Source organism: Drosophila suzukii, chromosome X, assembly GCF_043229965.1.
Source record: "Drosophila suzukii chromosome X, CBGP_Dsuzu_IsoJpt1.0, whole genome shotgun sequence".
NCBI lineage: Eukaryota > Metazoa > Arthropoda > Insecta > Diptera > Drosophilidae > Drosophila > Drosophila suzukii.
The window spans coordinates 7,397,354-7,415,377 of NC_092084.1; the positions used below are offsets into that span (position 1 = coordinate 7,397,354).

Sequence of the window (18,024 nt, forward strand, 5' to 3'; positions counted from 1 at the left end):
GTTGTGTGAAAGGGGTGGAGGGGGGTGAGGTTTTGATTTCTTGGATGAGTCCCCCAAAAAACAAAAAAAAAATAATTCAAACATTTGTCATGTATGTATGTATGTATATGTATATATTAGCTAAAACATGACATTAAACTTCCTGAAGAGCGGAAAACACTTATATTTCAGCAGAATTATTCACCCTGAATGTAAAAATATGTACATAAATAAAAATGATTCATTAGATCGTTTGAAATAAAATACAGTACTACAAATATGTAATATATAAATTAAATAAATAAATACTCTTTTTTGAATTAGATATTTTGGGGTTTCCCATTTTATTAAGCCTAAACATGTGTAAATACATATGTACATATGGGTACTACTTCAGAGGACACCACTTAACCTTACGCTTGATTTGGTATTTCTATGGATTTGAGTTATTCTATTTCATTCGTGTGTGGATCTGATCACTTAATTTGTAATTACCTCAAGTGAGGATGATTGCCCAAGGAAGTATTTATTTTCAAATTCAAATTCAATCCAACCAAAGTCACTTTATTTTTTATTTTACATAATAAAGAGGCAGCAACAACTATGCGGATTATGCTCACCACCCAAGCGCCCAACCACCCAACCACCCAGCCACCCACAACAACCCAAACACACCACCCACTGACCAGCGTTTTGCTTCCGTTACAAATGAGTAAAAATCTTTGCGAATATATATACGTACAGTGGTGTCTAAAAAAATAGCACTAAAAATGTTGGCTATTATATTTTATTGACAAAATAAACAACCATTACTTCTGTTGAACGGATACTAAAATAGCATGTAACGAAATCGGATATAGCTAATAATACAAGAAAGACTTAGAGCAGAGAGAAGCTGCAATTCAAAGGTGATCAAATCTTAGCTTATCTTTAAAATTGGGACAAATAAATAAATAAATTATTAAGAGATCAAACATAAATGCTATTATTTGTGCCACAGCTGTGCGAGTACAATACGCACGTAGGCCAGTGGCTCTCTCAATGTCTCTTAAGCGCTCTCTTAACTCACTTCCGTTTCAACGGCGAGGCGAACATCTGTGCCGCCGCTGCCGGCAGCGACTGCGACTGCGAGCGAACGTCTTTCATTCAGCGTTTGCGTTTTTCATGTCGCGTTTTTCATTTCGTTTCGAACGCGAGAACCGTGCGGACGTGTGTGCGGTTGGAAGAAGAGTTGAAACTGAAACAGAAACAGAAAAGAAACAGAAGTCGGAAAGCAACGGTGAACTGAACAGCCCGCAGCACCAACTTCTCTTTACGCTCTCGCCGCCACCGCCGCCTCACCCCCTCACCCTTAACCCTCAACAGGCGGCCACCGAAAGAGGGAAACAGACCACAAAATATTAGAAACAATTAAATGTGAGACCCCCCCCCGAGTCAATTGTGTGCCTAAAAACCCAAACAAACAAACTTGGCAATTTTTGTTGAATTTTTTTTAAATGTGTTAAACGTGCAAATTTTAATCAAAAAAAAAACACTCAAAAATTCAAAAGTCCTGGATTATTTTGAATTTTATTTTTGGCAACAACAAAGACAAAATACAAAAACAAGAAGCGGCAGCCTCTCGACTAACGGTAAACAGCCAAGTGAAATCTCTGGCAAAAAAGAAAAGAAAGAAAAGGAAAAAGCAAAGGCAGACAGAAGAAGAAGAAGAAGCAGCACCAGCAGCAAGTGCAAGAGAGCAAAAAGAGCTCTGAAAAGAGAGCGCGTGTGTGTGTGTGTGCGGTGTGCGTGTGTGAGGACTTCCTTATTCAGAATAATTTATTGAACAAAAAAAGAAACAATAATTTTCAATCAAAATCAAAATCAAAGTTGTTTCCACTCAAGGAAGAGAAAAAGAAATCAAAGACAAGCCAACCAACAAACAAACAAACAAACAAACAAACAGACAGACTAAAACAAAAGCACATACAATACAAGCTCGCTTTTGCTCTTTGAAAAACGCACAATGACCTTGCCCACAAACACACACGCATCTGCAAACGACGCCGGCAGCGGCCACAACAACAATCACAACAACAGCAGCAACCACAACAATAACAGCAACAACAGCAGCAACCACAACAATAACAGCAACAACAACAATAGCAGCAGCAGCGACGAAGATTCGGACATGTTTGGACCACCCCGCTGCTCCCCGCCCATCGGCTACCATCATCATCGATCCCGTGTGCCCATGATATCCCCAAAGTTGCGGCAACGCGAGGAGCGCAAGCGAATCCTTCAGCTCTGCGCCCACAAGCTGGAGAGGATCAAGGACTCGGAGGCGAATCTCCGGAGGAGCGTCTGCATCAACAACACCTACTGCCGACTGACCGACGAGCTGCGCCGCGAGAAACAGATGCGATACCTCCAGAATCTGCCCAGGTGAGAATTGCATACATATCTATATAATAACCCTCCAAAACTATCATGATATTGAGTCTTATATGCTCAATAAGTCAGTTTTAATCAGTTTGGCCGCATCTATGTAGAGGTAGATAGAAACCATATATAGAGGATCTCCATTTTTACAAAGAATATCCCAAAATCCAGACCTTACGCTTAAAAAGCTACGCATATAAGAGTGTTTCTAAGCTAGACAAAGAACGTAGTTAGAGAGGTCCTTTACTTTATAATATTTCTGTAATATATCAGAAATGGAGTCTTATATGCTTGAAAAGTCGATTACAAATCAGTTAGACCCTATCTACAAGTAGGTAGAGGGATATGAGGGATCGGGATCTTAATCTTTTTAAAGAAAGTCCCAAATCGCCATCCGAAGCTACAGATATGTCTGTATCCTAGAGATCCTTTACTTTATAGTTTTATAATAAATAATTAATATGTTAGTTAGAGGTATTTAGTTATGTTACCTACATCAGAAATTAATTACTACCTATGAAAAATGGAAGGCCATAAGCCAGAGTGACCTTAATTGAAAAGTCACCGAGATTAGTCTAACTAACAAGTTGCTTAACATGGTTTTTATATAAATTTTTACCTAACCCCCTTGGTCGGGAAACGAATGGCGGTGTTACAAGGAAAATATAGTGTTTATAACCAGTGATCTTACATGTGGAGAGTGAGAGAGATAAATTAGCGAGTTATTAGGTAGTTTGTGAAGAAATCAATGGTATTACCAGAGTTTATAATGAATACAACCTGTGATATGGCTTTAAAAAAAAGGTAGTTATTTAGTTCATGTAGGAACTTGATGTGACATTTATGCCTTATAGGATCTACATTTTTCCAGTAAATATTATTTCAAGTGTGAGCATTACTATATGTTGCTTTGTATCCGTCTTACTCAGCAGCAGCTACCTGTTTCTATTTTTAAATGCAGTTACTCAATATGAGATCTGGCCTGAAAAGGTACAAAAAAAAACCCCTTAGTAAGTTTTACTGTCTCCGGAATTAAAATACAAATATTTTTCCTCCATTAAACTGGAGTTTTTAAATGTATTCGGGCATAAATAACGATTAAGTGAACACTTTGAATAGAGAAGATGATGATTTCTAAACGCATAAAGCATTTAAAGCCGTTTTACATTTCCCACAAATATTCTAAAATAATAGAAAAGGCACCAGGCATTGTTGAGTAGTTAAGCCCAAGTAAAATGGATTTGCAACTCAGCAATTATGCCTTTAAGTCAACCCAATTAAGAGACACAATTTTGTGGTATATTTGTGTTGCGTTTGTTTTATTTTTCGGCTTGCCAATGCCTGAATAAAACATATAACAACAATAAAACCAAAGCCAAAAGCCGTCTTCTTAGCCCGCCGGCACATTTGACCAAAAACGAAACCCTTTGGATACCTGATACAGTATGTAAATTTGGCCAAATAAATTAACTCATTAAACGAGTGGGTGGAGTGTATCTCGCAATATTATTTCAACCTCCAGTGCAGGTTACGCTCATTATCATCATTACCACCATCATCATCATCATCATCATCATCATGATGAGCTGAACTGAACTGAACAATGATGATGTGTATGTCATGTGAACTGTGAACTTGGGGGCGACGCCCACGCGGCGGATGCTTGATTTGTTTTTGCCCTTTTAAAGTGCGTGGTGCGTATTGTGCGGCTCGTTTGTGTGTGTGTGCAAATATATATATATATATGTATGAACTTTTAGCTATATATATATGACTGGGTTTTAAAGGTTAAGAGTTGAGAGTGGGCGACTTTGCTCTTTTCCCAGTTGCGTGGCATTTGCGGTAGTTAAAACTGAAAGCTGTGAAAACTGAACAGCAAGCAAACACGATAATGCAAGGTGTTGAGATATATATACATATATGTATATAGTGAGTGATGCAACCAAAACCGTCCGATTGTTGAGGGATAGTGGATTGTGAAAGGGTTTTTGAACCCTTAAATTGCTAAATATATGATGATCCTTTCTGAGTTATTATTCCACTAGCTTAAACTTGATTTCCTACTTGATTTGTTGTTGTTTGTAGTACAAAGACATTCAAGCTTTTTAGTGCCAACGATGATGCAATTATTCAGGCCCAAATACAAATACTAAACAGCATTTTCTATGGCTTCCATAAGGACTATATCTATCTATCCATCCGTCTATCCGTCTGCCCCTTTCCACTGGCGGCCACTGGGGCTCAATGCCGATGATACTGCAATGTTGCAGCAACAATCCGACAGATACGAATATACTTGTGGACATACAGATGCAATGGTGGCGGTTGGGGGACATCCCCACATACATACATACATACAGATGCAGATACGGATACAACACACAAGGAAAGCGGCATATTTCATAGCCAACAACATTCAGGCCAAGCTCAGGCCAAAAACCAAAGAAAACCCAAAGCGAAAAGCAAAAAGCAGCGCAAAACGAGCAGCGAACCAAAGCAAAGCAAAGCAAAAGCAAAAGCGAAGCATAGCTAAACGCAGATACTCAGATACTCAGAGACATAAAAACGCGACACGAAAACGAAACTAAAAAAAAACCAGAGGAGAAGCCCAACGGAAACAATGGAAAAAGTCGTTGGGACTTTTCCAACATTTTTTATATTTTGTATCTTTTGGCCAGCAATTAGAAAAAGGGCCCCCCAAAAATTCGAAAATCCAAATGGGCGCAGAGCAATTGGGTAATTAGGCATGTAATTGCAATGAAATACTTGTAGATCAACCATAAATCAAAAGAAATCTATGAGATACAAAAATGAAACTCAAATCAAAAGGTATCTATGAGATACAAAAATGAAACTCAAATCAAAAGGTATCTATGAGATACAAAAATGAAACTCAAAATGCAATCAAACAAAGTAATGAATGATAAAAATCAGTTTTAAAATCACTGGTTAATAAACAGAAAATGCCATATTATCAAGCAAATATGTATCTACAAAACATAAAATACAAAAAACACAATTGATATGTTAAATATTCAACCAATAACCAATTGAAAACCCAAAGATAACAGCAAACATTCCACTTAATCAATCAACAAAATAAAATAAAATACAGGAACACAAATGCACACACGCATCGCAACAAAACAAGAAAAAAAACAGAAATACAAAAAGAAATCAAAGCCAGCGAATAGGAATTTTTACATACATATGTATATGCAAACAGACATTCGCGCTGGTCTGTCTCTGAATTTTTTATATTTTTTTAATTTTTGTATCTGCCATTGGTGTGTGCTAAAAAAAAAAAAAACGAAAAAAAAAAACAAGAAAACGTTGCGCTCGTTGAAATAATCACGTTCCACTTGCAACAAAAACAACAAAAAAGCAGCCACAGCAACAACAAAAAGGCGATGATAGCCAAAGCAATTGTTGTTGCTTTTTGTGGGCACATGCCAACAACTACAACAGCAGCAACAACAAGAAAAAAACCAAAAAACAACAGCAACAACAACATCCAGTGCACTAAACCTTCAGACTTTGCCAACACATAAACGTTTGTATCTGTGTTTCATTATTTACGTCTTGCCTTTTCCACACGTTCGCTACGTCTTTTACCCTATTTTTGTTGTTTTTTTTTTAATATGTGCATTTTTTTTAATTTAAAGAAACATATGTTGTGCATTCTGTGACAATTATATGGTTTTTATCATAAATTTATGCAGAAAACCTGAGATAGTTGCTCATTTTTTTTTAGCTAGCGAAACAAAAGTAGGTTTTTAGTGCAAAGAAATAAAATGAAATTCAATATTTGTAGTTATATTTTTCATTAAAAGTATTTTTTTTTAAAGCTGGAATAATACTCAACCTAAAGTATCTGACAGATAGATTATGTAAATCTGATTGCCCATAACATTCGTTGGATTTGTAAAATTAAAGGGTATTAATATTGGGCGTATCTTCATTTCGTTTCCCTATATGAGCACTTCCTTAAACGTTAACTGGCGCCACGCCCCCTGTTTTGATTTATTTTTTAAGCCCACCTGCTCTCGGCCATATATAATCTATTTATCTCTCTATCTATCATCAGCGGGCATGCTTTCTTTATTTCTACTTCTTTCGCTGGCTTTCTTTCAACGGGAGAGGAGAAAAGAGCAGAAAAGAGGAGAAAACAAACAAACAAACAATTCAACATACCGTTACACGCTTTGCAAAGTTAATTCATCGCCGATTTTCCTTTTGGCCAGTGCCTTGCGTTTCCGTTTTTTGCTTTTGCTTTTGCTTTGTGCTTTGTGCTCTGTGCTTGTGCTTTGTTTGACATGTTTTCTCTTCGCCCCTTTACACAAAGCACTTGCGTACGCACATGGAATATGTGGAATAAAGTGTGTATGGTGTATTTTATGGTCATTTGCTTATTATTACTCTGTAGCTTTCCTGTAGTTGCAATCGATAATTTAATTACGAACAAAAATATGTTAAACGGTGAAATTGAAATAAGCACACAGGGGCTTATAAGTGGTATTATATGCACATGCTCATGTACATAGGTGGCATATTATTATGGTATGGTGGATGGTGATGTATTGCAAATGGAAGTGGAACGAGGATATGCCCGAGATAGCGATGAGCGATAAGTTATCGCTGATTATTGGCCATGCTTTTGCATGCGCTTATCGATTTGCAGTGTGGCAATCAAATTGTTGATCGATTGATTTGCATCGTGCTTTTTTTGCATCTTACTATGCGAAAGAAAGTCCCTTAAGACTACAAAGATGATGGATCTCAAAGCTAGAAACATCAGAAGATATTAGAAGGTAAATAGGTCTTGTTGGGGATCTTAATCAGAAAATATCTTTTTCAAAATACCCAATCATAATAAGCTGGACCTGTCAAAGCAAACACAACCCCATTTCAAATTACGAAAATTTAAATATAGCTTGTCCTATGGCTGAAACTGAATCTGAATGAGTTGACTAAGTTCAATTGTTGCTTTTGCTGCGGACGACGGTAGTTTGGGAAGTTTATCTACACAATATCCACGCTGCTCATTGCTTATGCATCCGCTCGCTGAAATGAAATCCATACAAATTGCTGCTGCTGCCTGACTGCCGCCTGCCTTCTTTTTATGCATTTTAAACACTCTCCATATTACTATTACGCCAAGCAACAGTCGTCGGCTCTGCCGCTCACTACAGCAGCAAGAGCAATAACTACAACAATAACCAGAGAAACTACAAGAGCATTAACGACAGGCGGCAACAACAACAGCACAGCAACAGGAAAAAGAATAATACCAATATCATGGTAGCGCAACATCAAGAAATATTAAAAATAATACAAATATTGCTGAAACAAATAAGATTTTGAAAATAAATAATACTTTTAATACTATATATAATAATTTATATAACATACAGATCAAAATCAAAAAGATTATCTATAAAAATCGTGTAAGGATGATTAAAAAAAATATACTAAAATACATTAAATACCAAACATAAAATACACTGATAAGTAAAAAAATAATACTGAATAGTACAATCATTTAAAACAACAATTTTTTAAAAAATCTACCAATAAACCAAGCCGAATCGTTAAAGAAACGCTCTTATTCAATCGCTTACCGAATCTCCTCTCCAATCTTTGAGAAGAGCCCCTTCTCTTGGGGGCCCCCTTCTCTGGGTTTCGGAATTACTCTCCGCTCGTGCTCGATGCCAGTGCTGCTTCCTCTTCCAGTCTTCCACTCTACCACTCACTATATCACTAATACACCCGCAGAGCGGCAGACATCATCGCATAGTGCATAGCATTTTGTGTAACCCACTCAGGCCGCCCCATTTTGTGGCGTCGTCGTAATAATTTCGCGACTGCGACGACGTTTTTATAGTTTTCTGTTTTTGCTTCTTTCTGTTTGGTGGGGGGGCTGCTATCTTGTCTCTGTTTCCCCCTGGGGTTTTCGTGTTTTTTATTGTTGTGATTCCGATTCAGATTCGTGGGTTGCCTTCTTTTTTCCATCTCATCATCTATTCGGTAACTCGAATTGCACCACCAACGATTCGGCCTTTCCTTTGGTAAACTTTCCTAAATTTAAAATATTTTTTTTTAATCATAACTGATCCTGAATCATAATACCTAATATGTACCTAAAAATGCCTAAGTATTTTTTTTTAAATATCATTTATCGACATTTGTAGTTGCTATTCCTAAGGCCATTGTTTTCTTTTTTAAATATTTAGAACAATTCGATTATACAATGTTGGGGAAGAGAGAGAGAGAGAGTGAGGGATACAGATTGGGTGAATAGCAACTAGTTTCCCCACCTTTCCGCCGCTGTTATTGTTTACCCGCTTATATTATTTTTAATTATTTTTCAGTTCCCGCCCACCAACCTTGCGACACGCGCGCGCTCTTTTTCCCTCCATTTCCCCCCGTGAATTCGCGTAGTGTATTCCCCCATTATTTTTGCTCGAATCGAGTTATCAGAGAAATTCTCGAGCTGATAAGCAGATAGAGATAGAGATAGAGATACACGACGTGTGCGGATGGATGGTGATAAAGTTGAGGTGTTGCTGGGGGCTGGGGATGTATTCAATTCAGGTGCCAAGGTTTTAAGTTTTTTTCCTTTTCTTTTTTTTTTTTTGCTGTAATTAAATTTACAAACGTAAACGAAGCGTAACGAACCGAACCGAACTCAAGTTAACTGAGCTCTGTTCAGTTGTTTCCCGTCTTTTCTTTTGTGTTTAAAAATGTTATTGATTTAAATGTTGAATATTTATATAATTTGTAAAGCAATCTTTAAAGATTATTGGTTATTTATAAAGGCTTTTTCTGGATTTTTAAACCATGTGGTTGTTTAATTTTGCAAGTGGTTTTTCGTATTTTTATTTTTTTTTTCATATTTGAAAAGGAGACTGCGAAATGAAGTTGTCTTTGACACGAAACTGCCATCGCCCCATGTGGCTTGCCACGCCCCCCCTTTGGCCGCCCCTCTTGGGGGGGGAAAACCCCTCTCTCTACCCATTTTCCCCGCCTCTTTCTCCATTTCTCCACCCTTCTTCCGCATACACCACGGACCAAGTCAAAAGCGCGCTCAATGACCCCCAACAGCGTCCTACTTTCGCGACTTGGCGCCCCTTTTCCATCCACTTTCCACCCCCGACTTTTCCACCCGACAACCACCCCCCCTCCCCTGCTGTTGCTCCCCTTTTTTCCTTTGCTTTTGTGTGCACTTGTCGTTTGACAACGTTTTCGTCTTTCTTTGCCGCTTTCGCTCTTTTTCATCGCTTTTTCTCGCTTTCCCTTCTTTATTTCAACCTCCCACCCCCCCCCTCACGTCAAGTGCAGCAGGGAAAATCCTTTTTTCCCCCCTGCTTTTCCTCCCTTTTGAGACCAGATTTCAATTCGATTAATCAAAAATGAAATACAGGTCAACCTTGCGCAAATCGGAGAAGGAATTGAACAAATTACCAAGATTTTCAGTAGGTGAAATAGAACTTTCTTGTAAAATAAAAAACTTGTTACGAAGAAATCTATCAGAAACTACTATGAATTATTAAAAACTGCACATATTGATATGAACTGTTAAGACTCTAAAATAACTATGAATTATCAGGAACTAAGCATAGTAATATGAGTGATAAGTAATACGAAGAAATCTATCAGAAACTACTATGAATTATTAAAAACTGCACATATTGATATGAACTGTTTAGACTCTAAAATAACTATGAATTATCCGGAAACTAAACATAATAACATGAGTGTTAAGGCTCTAAAAAAAGCTATAATTTATTAGGAACGGTTTATAATGGCATTAAGACTCTAAAACTACCATAGCAGCACTTAATTGTTTCCAAGTCAAACGAAATTCGACGTATATATGGAGGCCTTCTACGTACTGTAATAACACAAATAAAAACATTGGTTAAAGAGCCTTGAACTGGAAACCCCCCAAAAATAAGTGGACGGGGGAGTGAGCAAACAAAACCAAAGGTTGACCAAGTTTACTTTTCCGGGGATGGGGAGGGGGGAAAAAAGGCAAGAGATTAACGCGAAATAAGTGTGCCCCAATTCTGCTTGAAGTCGCCACACACATATTTAATGTAGAATGAATGGAACAGGGGAGGGGGACGACTCTTGGGGGGTGTTTAACACAAAAACGACCGAAACCGAAAAAAAAAGACATGGAAAACGTGCGAAAAACGCAAAACGCAGATAAGACACCGAGACGAAGGACAAAGAAAGAGAACTACAAGTGACAAACTCAGAGATTCTTTTTTTTTTTACGATGATTTCTTATTGTTCAGAGTATAAAACGTATTACCCACCACTAATGACGTCACTAACTGATCACTTTTATGATTAATCAGGTTTATTAATAACTTAAAGCTGAGTCCTCAAGTCTTTCTGAATAATGCAGGATACCCATACGCAGCTTTGTGGTTATTTTTAAGACATATGTATACTCATATTCCTTTGGGGCTTTTGCATTTAGTCTTTGGTGAACTGAACGTTTTGATTCATTGTGTATATTTCATAATCCCACCAAAATGTGTGTCATTTATGGTAGAAGAATTCAGGGATTGTATCTGGTTGGCAAGATACGTTTCTTAAGAGAAATAACGTGAAAATGCCTTGCCTAGTAATAGCCATTGACTTGTGAGTGACTGACGTAGGAACCGCCTTTAAAGTGTTATCAGATTTAGCCATAAAACCGGAACTGACGTGGTGAAAAACAAGCACCTTTTACTGGGGAACCTCACCTTTTTGTTTTAGTTGCTAACAGGGGAAAACGATGACGAAAGACAAGCGCGTTTTTGAGGTTATAAGTGTTTAGACTAATATACCGAATATACCAGATATACTAAATGTTAAAAATATACTATATATACCATGCTATACAAAGTAGTATACCGTATTTTTTTGAACTTTTCTGGCATTTTCTTTTGAAAGTTGTGTTTTTTTCCCGATCAATCCAGTTAAGTTCACCTGATTTATACCTTATTTACCCCTCTCTTGGCCCTCTCTAACTCTGTTTTGTCTCCGTTTTGTGGGCCACTTGTGCAATCCAACGCTCCTCTCTTTGTTGGCCATCTTCTCCGTTGCCTTTTGGCACCTCATTTGGCCAGCAACTACTACTCTCTTGGCTGCTTTTGCTGCTCCCATTTTGTTTTGGCCGTCCATCATTTCAAGTTAACGGTTGCGCGTGCATTAAAAGCAACAACAACAACAACAACGAAACTAACACACTTTTTGCCCCAAGCCCCCCCCCCCCCCTCCCCCCTGAAATCCCCTCTTTTGGCCCCCTTTGTTGTACGCTTTCTGGTTTTTTGGTTTCTATAAGTTGAGCGATTTTTTGTTGCTTCTTCGCTTGGGTTTCGTTTTGTTTTGTTTTTGTACAGATTCCTCCATACTTTCGCTTTTTTCCCCTCCGTAAAACCCCCCCGTAACCTCCTCTGGACAATCTTGTATTTTTTTTTTTTGTATATTTTCGGGTCCCTTGGTATTGCCGCTTTTGCCATTCTTGTTGTCAGTTATATTGCTTTTGTTGCGTCGCTTTAATAGTCAACATTGACATGCTCAGCTGCGCATTTTAATGCGTTGTGCCTGCCCCACCACCCACCACCAACCACACACCACCACCACCCTCTTTTCTATACGTATGTATGTATGTAAAAGGCCCCCTATAATGCCACCTGTGCACGTCGATGAATTTTCACAAATTAGGCTGTGTTAAATACCAATACTTACTTTGATTAAATACCAAATATACTTGATCCATTTCGAGTTTCTTGCTACTTACATAAGAAAATACTATACGTAAAGTGGGATTAAAATGATTAGGTTTACAGAGTATATCTGTTAGTATCTTGAAGAAAAACCCTTGAGATATTATCGACACAACACCAAAATGGAAAATCCATTAAGTTGTTTTTCTACCTACCTGTACATACATATATACCGTGGAATTTTCTTCTACCTTATTTTAACATTATTATTTTGTGTTTTTTCCCTCTGCCTGCTTTTGTGACTGTTTCTTCGTTTTTTGCTTTTCAAATGGTTGCCATATTGGGCGGTGGAGAAGCAACAAGAAAACTGTGGAGAAATTATAGGGGGATGGGGAGGGGGGAGGGGGGGCGCTCCATACAAAGTGCTTTTATTGAAAGAGAAATTAACTGAAATTTACTTCGCTGCTGGTCACCAAGAAAAGCCAAAAGGCCCCGGTGCCACAGTTGTTGGCCCAGTTAATTAAAAGCGTACCCCCCAACACCCGATTTCCTGTGCTCAAATCCTCCCGTAATAACGCCCATCCAAACCGTAACACCACCACCCCTCGAAGACCCCTTGGAAACAAACATTCTGATGTGTCAGGGCTGAGTTAAGTTTTGTGATGAGGCGGGGTAGATGGGTGGTTGGGTGGTTGGGTGGTTATATTATCGATGGGCGTTGAAATGTTTATGGTGAGATTACACCGTTAACTGATTTGACACAGCTCTCTGAGTCGTCGTGGGGATAGGTGGTATAAGTACAGGAAGGGACTTAGGTTTATGATGTTACAGCTTGCTTTTGTGCGGAATCTTTATAAGGCCTGAATCTGTTATAACCTGAGCGATAAATATCGAAACTTTTGATTGCAAAATGTTTAGGAATAGTAGGATATTATTAGGGACAAAGCCTTTGATATATATGTAATGTGTTTCTAAATAGTAAGATACTTGTATCAGAAACATTATGGTGGTTATCGCTTACTAAAGGTTATCGAACACTAAAGCTATCGGTTTAATCGATATTTTTTTTAGAGAGCCGGAATCTTTTTTTGATTGAAACACATTGTATTCCCTACACTTATCTCTTTTTACCACCAACCGTTGACTAACTTTCCCTTCCACTTTCTCTCTCTTTTTGCAGAACCAGCGACAGCGGCTCAACCACCGAACTGGCGCGTGAGAATCTCTTCCAGCCGAACATGGACGATGCCAAGCCGGCCAGCAATAGCACTAGCAATATGATGAACAATGCCAATGGCGGCAAGTCCTCATCCTCCTACGGCGATGCCTTTGGCTCCTCCTCGAATGGATCGTCTTCGGGACGTGGTGGTGGTGGGATATGCTCCTTGGAGAATCAACCGCCCGAGCGTCAGCAGCTGGTTACGCCCGCTGGTGGTGCCTCGGCCCCCGAGGCGGCCAATTCGGCGCCCCTTTCCGTTTCCGGTTCGGCATCGGAGCGGGTGAATAACCGAAAACGTCACCTGTCCAGCAGCAATTTGGTCAACGATCTGGAGATACTCGACAGGGAACTGAGCGCCATCAATGCACCCATGCTGCTCATCGATCCAGAGATCACCCAAGGTGCCGAGCAGCTGGAGAAGGCGGCCCTGTCCGCCAGCCGAAAGAGATTGAGGAGCAATAGCAGCAGCGAGGACGAAAGCGATCGTTTGGTGCGCGAGGCTCTATCGCAGTTTTATATACCGCCGCAGCGCCTGATCTCTGCCATTGAGGAGTGTCCACTGGATGTGGTTGGCCTGGGCATGGGAATGAATGTAAATGTGGGAGGCATCGGTGGAATCGCTGGAATCGGTGGAATCGGAGGAGCTGCAGGCGCTGGCGTCGAAGTTTCCGGTGGCAAACGGATGAAGTTGAATGACCATCATCATCATCATCATCTCAACCACCATCATCATTTGCATCATCATCTGGAGCTGGTCGATTTCGATATGAACCAAAACCAAAAGGATTTCGAGGTGATCATGGACGCCCTGAGGCTGGGAACGCCGACGCCGCCGAGCGGCGCCAGCAGCGATTCCTGCGGACAGGCGGCAATGATGAGCGAGTCGGCCAGCGTTTTCCACAATCTGGTGGTCACCTCGCTGGAGACATGAAAGTACCAGTGAATCCCCGAGCAGCAGACAAAGATTAAAGAGTTTAGATTTTATTTAAGACATTTGCATAGAGTTTTTAAGGAAACATTTAGGCTATGACACATGTACTAACCCTAAGCTATTATAAATGAAAGGAATGATAAATGAAAATCGGGCGGATTGGCCAGTATTACTCATTAATGGCAGTCGCGATTTGTACAAACAAAAATACACAAAAATAGTAGTAGGCAAAGGAAAAAAAAAAACAAAAATCAAAGAATTTGTAGTCAAAACAGCAGAAACAAACAAAAACCAGAACAATCTATAAGTTAAATTTAAAGGAAAAAGAAAATGAACTCCATATACTTGTAACAAATTAACAAAAATTCAGTTGTGGTTTCCATTTCGGTTTCGTAGAGAGCTCCGTTTATATAAGAAAATTGAACAGAAAACTTCCAACTAAACGAAAAACTATATAAGCCAAGCACATTCCAAAATGCTACATATTATATACCTAAATTTTGTTCCTCCTGAATTTTTGTTTTTGTGTTTTACACTATCCATTGGATATTTGAAAATATCTCACATACGCGAAATATCAAAATACATTTTGCATTTAGGAAGTAAATATATATTTTTTTAAAAGAAGACCCACAGAAGTTCTCCTAGTCATACAAAAAAAAGAAAACAAAACGAAAGAGAACGCAACGCTATCCAAAACAAAATTAAAAAGAAAACAACAATGCAAGGTTTCGTTTAATTAGATTCCAAATAAAGTTCGTTTATTAAACTTGATTTGTTCCCATTTTTGCCTCTGCACAAAAACACAAGATGAGGACAATGTTCTGACAAGAAAACTGAGACGTGAAAGCAAATTAAAATAGCAATTTCAACAAAAAACAAAACCACAAAAATATTATACAAAAAAAGTGCAATTAGAATTTTTTAAAATATTGAAAGCAAGCCTCAAAAACAAAAAAAAAACAAAAACAAAAACCAACAAAAGTGCATTCAAAAAGATTTAAACACAAATCGGGCAAATTAACAAATTAATAAATTAATAATTAGTAGTAATATTATAAACCGTTTAAGGCAAACAAACAAAAACTGCAAAAAAAAAAACAACAATTTTTTCTTCGAAAAAAATTACGGCTGTGATAGAATTTTAAGTTTTTTGGCTAAAAACAAAAAGTTACCATTAAAAAGCAAAACAAAAAGTACTACAAAAATATACCAGGCATAAAATCATGAATATTATGATCTATGTGTAAAATGAACATTTAGTATTAGAAAAAAAAAAAAACAAAACTAATTGTGTAGAAGAAAAGCGCGAGCTGTACTTTCTTTCAGCGAGAGAGAAGCGAATGAGAGAATCTCTCAACTTTCGCTCGCTCGGCTTTCATTGATTTTATATATATCTATATATATATACGTATACAGATATAAAAATATTTTTTTTTTTTGCATTTTCTATAAGTCGCCTCGCCTCGCCTAAGCTTTCGTTTTCGTTTCACGTTTTTCGCTTTTGTTTTCGTTCGCGTCTTTTGGCCCAAAAGAAACCAGACCACAAACCAATCTGTTCCCTCAACTATAAAACCTACACAGAGATGATAAAGATATATAGCTTTTCATAGGCGGGTTATTAGGTGTGTGGGAATGTCAAAGACTAAAGACTCAAAGAATCTAGAGAGCAGGTCCTTCATCGATCACCTTTTTACTGTTGTACCCCATTAACACATTTTGTTTAATGCTTAAGTTTTTTTGATATGATTATTTTTTATATAATTATGTAATCATTGTGCGTTTTTAACTAGAAGAATTACTTAGCCTATGTGCGTACACATTTAGTGAACATTATCCATATGTATTTCCATTTTAGTTAATATTCCTACATATACACACTACATAGATAAACCAATATATACATTACATATATATAGTGTTCTGTGTCCGATCCCGTATTGATCGCATCGCAGACGAACTATTAAGCATTCAAAGCTATGCAACAAAGGCAAAATAAATTATACAAAAAAATTCCGAAAAAAATATGTTTTTATTTCGTTTTTGATTTTTTAGATGTATGATTTTTGGTTTGGTATGTCCCATAACTTGTATTCAATGGATGCGAATGGAGTACGTGGAGTAAGATTATTTTTATATTGGTTCGATAAACTTTGCTGTTTGTTTGTTTTTAAGTTCTTGGTTTGATTTCTAGACTATGGTAAAATAGGATGAGATTTTTATCGATAAGGAATTTTGTGCGATTAACCAATTTCGATGGACATTGTCGATATCGATTGCCCAATAGCTGCGTGCCCCTGTGAGATCATCGTCGTAGCTTCGAGCGTTGAAAATTTGTCTTTGGTTGACCTAGCCCAGGGTTAAGCCTCTGGCTTTGTTTTGTTTATACATTTTTGGGGGTCACATTTATTGAAAGCAAAACGATCAACACACTCGAAATTGTTCCGTTGACTGCATTCCGCTGGCCGTATTTTCGTATTTTCGCTTTGAATGCCAAATTTTTGGACCGACGCGACGCTCACCCCGCTTTTAGATGGGTCTTTGGCTTTAGCTTTAGCTTTCATTTTTTTCGGGCTTTGGGTTTTCAGTCTTTTTGGATTTGGCCAATGCCGCTCTCGTTCGATGACTCTTTATTTTTGGCCTTGGCTAAGAGATTTGTGACTTCCAGTCCAATGGGATGATTATAATGTTCTTGATGTGGGAGATCTTCATGCAGTGAGGCATACGCCTGACTTCCTGTATTTTGGAGTAAAATCATTCTGTTTTTTTTACCAAACCATAATTTGTTTACTAATAATATGATAGAAACCGATTTTTAATAATTTCTTAAAGAGAACTTAAATTAATATCTTGAACATATTGAAAATCGAGTATCAACATGCAATACATTTTGATTTCACTAATTGGAAAGTAGAATTGGGGGAACAGATAATAAATATGTATATTAAGTGGGCCAATTATGATTTGCCAACTGAATAATACCTCTTAATCTATGGACCAGTCTCTCTAGCACATACACTTACATATAAATATAACTATATTTACTTGATTTCCGATCAATGAATTGTAGCTACAAAGTTGGAAAAGATGGCTTTCCTCTTTTGTTTTTCATTTGAATGTTCCAAAAATGATTTAACTTCATAGAGATTATATATATATATATATATATATTTAGTATATACATACATGTAGAGAAATTAAGGATACATAAGTGCTTTTTAATGGAATATATAGACCGCGAAAGAGAAATAACAACTCACAATGTGAGGACAAGTAACATTGTATTGAATGACAAATGACATATGAACTAAATATACAGAGCCTAGATGTACGTATTTATTATGAGTTGCTTTTAGTGTGATAATTCATTAGCGAAGGTCATAAGTGAACGATTTGCAAATAAATTCTAAGAAAAACATATATCTCTTCTATCCCTGGTCTGCTTTATTACATATGTATATATATCTGCCTTGTATGATCGGAGCTCAGTGATCATAAAATATGACATTTAAATGGAATTCAGTGTGATGTTATGACTTTTCCCAATGGAGTTGGGGACTTCGATCTGTGGAGGACACACTTTATTATTTCACAAGGAACAGGCAGTCGCTACTCTAATCCGCATCGGAAATTCTGCCAAAAATGTTATCTGAACAGTGCGATTTTCGGGCGGAAAATAAAGATCATATTTTTTGGCAAAAAATCGATATATTTCGTAATCCTTTTTTGACGTAACTTGGCCAAAACTG

At 37.7% G+C, this 18,024-nt stretch overlaps 1 protein-coding gene and 1 long non-coding RNA gene across 2 annotated transcripts in view; one reads left to right on the forward strand and one right to left on the reverse strand.

Annotated features, from left to right (window-relative positions):
- LOC108017012 (uncharacterized) overlaps positions 1-8,039 on the reverse strand; it is a 41,588-nt gene extending 33,549 nt beyond the window's left edge. The window contains exon 1 of the long non-coding RNA XR_010654820.2: positions 8,022-8,039. This is a non-coding gene — a long non-coding RNA (uncharacterized lncRNA). The remainder of the gene's footprint in view (positions 1-8,021) is intronic.
- LOC108016616 (nuclear transcription factor Y subunit alpha) lies at positions 1,152-15,382 on the forward strand. Its single transcript, XM_017083311.4, has 2 exons — positions 1,152-2,403; positions 13,306-15,382. The coding sequence occupies exons 1-2, from the start codon at positions 1,985-1,987 to the stop codon at positions 14,273-14,275; spliced, it is 1,389 nt and encodes a 462-aa protein (XP_016938800.2). The 5' UTR covers positions 1,152-1,984; the 3' UTR covers positions 14,276-15,382.
- Positions 15,383-18,024: the final 2,642 nt, after the last annotated feature.

Coding starts and splice junctions, on each gene's coding strand:
- LOC108016616 (XM_017083311.4), top strand. CDS start 1,985: ATGACCTTGCCCACAAACACACACGCATCTGCAAACGACGCCGGCAGC. Junction 2,404..13,305: donor TACCTCCAGAATCTGCCCAG/GTGAGAATTGCA, acceptor CTCTTTTTGCAG/AACCAGCGACAGCGGCTCAA.